The 2468-nt window shown below is 35.3% G+C and overlaps 1 protein-coding gene across 1 annotated transcript; it reads right to left on the reverse strand.

The window, feature by feature from the left end:
- On the reverse strand, positions 1-1738 carry LOC118057964 (protein SRG1). The gene is made up of 4 exons (XM_035070699.2): positions 1421-1738; positions 1027-1265; positions 613-937; positions 1-455 (listed from the first exon to the last, which is right to left on the reverse strand). The coding sequence occupies exons 1-4, from the start codon at positions 1664-1666 to the stop codon at positions 177-179; spliced, it is 1089 nt and encodes a 362-aa protein (XP_034926590.1). The 5' UTR covers positions 1667-1738; the 3' UTR covers positions 1-176.
- Positions 1739-2468: the final 730 nt, after the last annotated feature.

Consider the following 2468-nt stretch of genomic DNA (forward strand, 5'->3'; position numbering starts at 1 on the left):
TAAAAAAACAAAAATATTCATATTCATGCATAAATTAGATATGAAAGGAAAGAGAGACACCCCTACAGCACTCTTTACATTTATTACACTGGACATAGCTAGGCAGTCTTTTATTGCTTCAACATACACTACAACATATTGTACAAGCTAGCAGCCTCTCAACATGCGGAGAGATGTCACTTGCCATCAAGCAGAGTAGCCTCTCCAGCTCCTTCAATTTTCATGTGCTCCAAGAATGATTTCCCATGGAGCTTGCGGGAGAAGAAGTCTTGGACATATTTTTCCATCCCTATTCTTCGAAATAATGGTGGATTTTGTGGGCTGATCAAACTAGTCAAAGGACCAACCTCAGCCTCGAACTTGGGGCAGACAAAAAAAGCCATGGAGAGCCTTTCTTCCTTAGAATTTGTCGTGGCCCTGTGCTCAACGCTTTTATAGACACCGTTGCTCAGAATCTACCAAAACCGAGAAAAAACAAATCTTTGAAAATGGCTAGGGTTTAAAATAAATAAATTGAAGACTAAGACTCAATATATCACGTGCTAGATTTCTTCTTATCTTATTATTTTTTTTTTAGATGAGAGAGAGGTAGTGGAGATAAGCATTGCAAACCTCAAGAATGTCTCCCACGTTCACTACAAGAGCATCTGGGATGAATTTCACCGGAATCCAAACCCCATCTCTTTTTATCTGAAGACCATCTACACCATTGACTTGATTAAGTATGGTGATGCCAGTGGCGTCTGAGTGAGGTCTGAAGCCTACAGCAAGTTCTGGCTGTGGGCATGGGGGATAGCATGTCATTCTCACTGATTGTAACCCATCATCAAAAATCTCCCCAATCTCCTTCAAGTCCACTTTCAGAGCTTCTGCTATAAACCCAAGCAGTTTCATGGCAAGTCTTTGCACTTCCAGCAGATAACATTCCAAGGGATTCCTGCATGCAGAAATAAAAAAAATATGAGCACACACACACACACACTCCATAAGAGAAAGGAGGGGAGATAGAGGGGATCAAAGGAGGACCTGAATGATGGTTGGAGCTCTGGGAAAAGATGTGGCTTCCTGTGATGAATAGGATTGGTAATCATATAGAATCTATCACCCCAGTCAAGTCTTTCATCTAATTTGGTATGGCCATACCCTTGAAAATCATCTGGCCTTACCATGTATTTCCTTTTCTCTTCCAATGGAAGATTATAAAATTCTTCAATCTCATGTTTCAGCTGCTCCAGCAGTGATGAGCTGACACCATGGTTCACCAGCTGTATAAACAATCTCTTGACTGTCAGTGTATGTTTGTTTTTTGTTGTTGTCTTATATATATATATATGCATCAGAATGAGCAGGTGATCTATAATTATGTTAACTATCTATAAAAGCTGAAAGAAACATAAAAGATAGCGCGGAACGTCAAAACCTGAAAGAAACCCCATTCTTTACAAGAGGAGTGCAACTTTTCAAGCTCCAAATCCATGGTATCCACCGAGACCAAGAGCTTGAAATCAATGGTGGGAAGAGTTGGAAGGGGATGATCAGTGAAGGTTGGGTTTTGTTGATCGATGTGAACATATTCTTGGGGGACTGAGATTATGGGCTCTTTGACGAGCTCCACAACACTAATTACAGAACGAACATCTAAGCTATCTGACTTCGAGGATGCCATTGCTTCGGAAAACTGCGCTATACCACTATCTAAACTTTGTGGATCCTGCTTTCATATACAGCCTCAAAAGTGTAAGCACTTACGTTTGCAATTATGCGGGTTGGACATCATGAGCACTGTTTTTTTTTTTTTTAATTAAAATAATAATATCAAAATATCTTTTTAATTATGTTGATATTTTTCATCTAAAAATAAAGTTAATTAATTGAACGAGAACTAATCTAAAAAAAAAAAAACCAATGTCAATATATATATACACGCGTGGGCGTGCATTTGTGTGTTGTATTGATGGAAGTAACAACACTAAAATGTAATAATTTAGAAATTTATTCTTATAAAATGTAATTGTATTTTTTAAAATTCTTTTTATATTTGAACTCTAAAAAATCAAGCATTACTAATTAAAGAAAAAATATAGAAATATTGTAAGTAAAACTTTATTATACACCATTGATGATGTATTGTTTTTTGGTTTTTATTATAACCCTTTTAAAATATGAAAATCACATAGCAACCTAAAGAAAATTCAAAAGATTTGAGCCCTACGTACAAAACTTATCATTTTTTATATTTTTTCTAGGGTTTTTAATTAAGTTTTTAAATATATATTTGATATTTCCATTAACGGGTTTCATGTCCAAACCTACTGTGAGAATTTAAGGATGATGGAATACGTAACCTCTCCTAATATATAGTCTTATGCTCATTGAATCAATCAATGAACTGAAATAATATATTAGGTTTAGTTCGACAAAGATATTATACATATATATATATATATATATATATATATATATATATA

This window comes from Populus alba, chromosome 1 (assembly GCF_005239225.2).
Source record: "Populus alba chromosome 1, ASM523922v2, whole genome shotgun sequence".
Lineage (NCBI taxonomy): Eukaryota > Viridiplantae > Streptophyta > Magnoliopsida > Malpighiales > Salicaceae > Populus > Populus alba.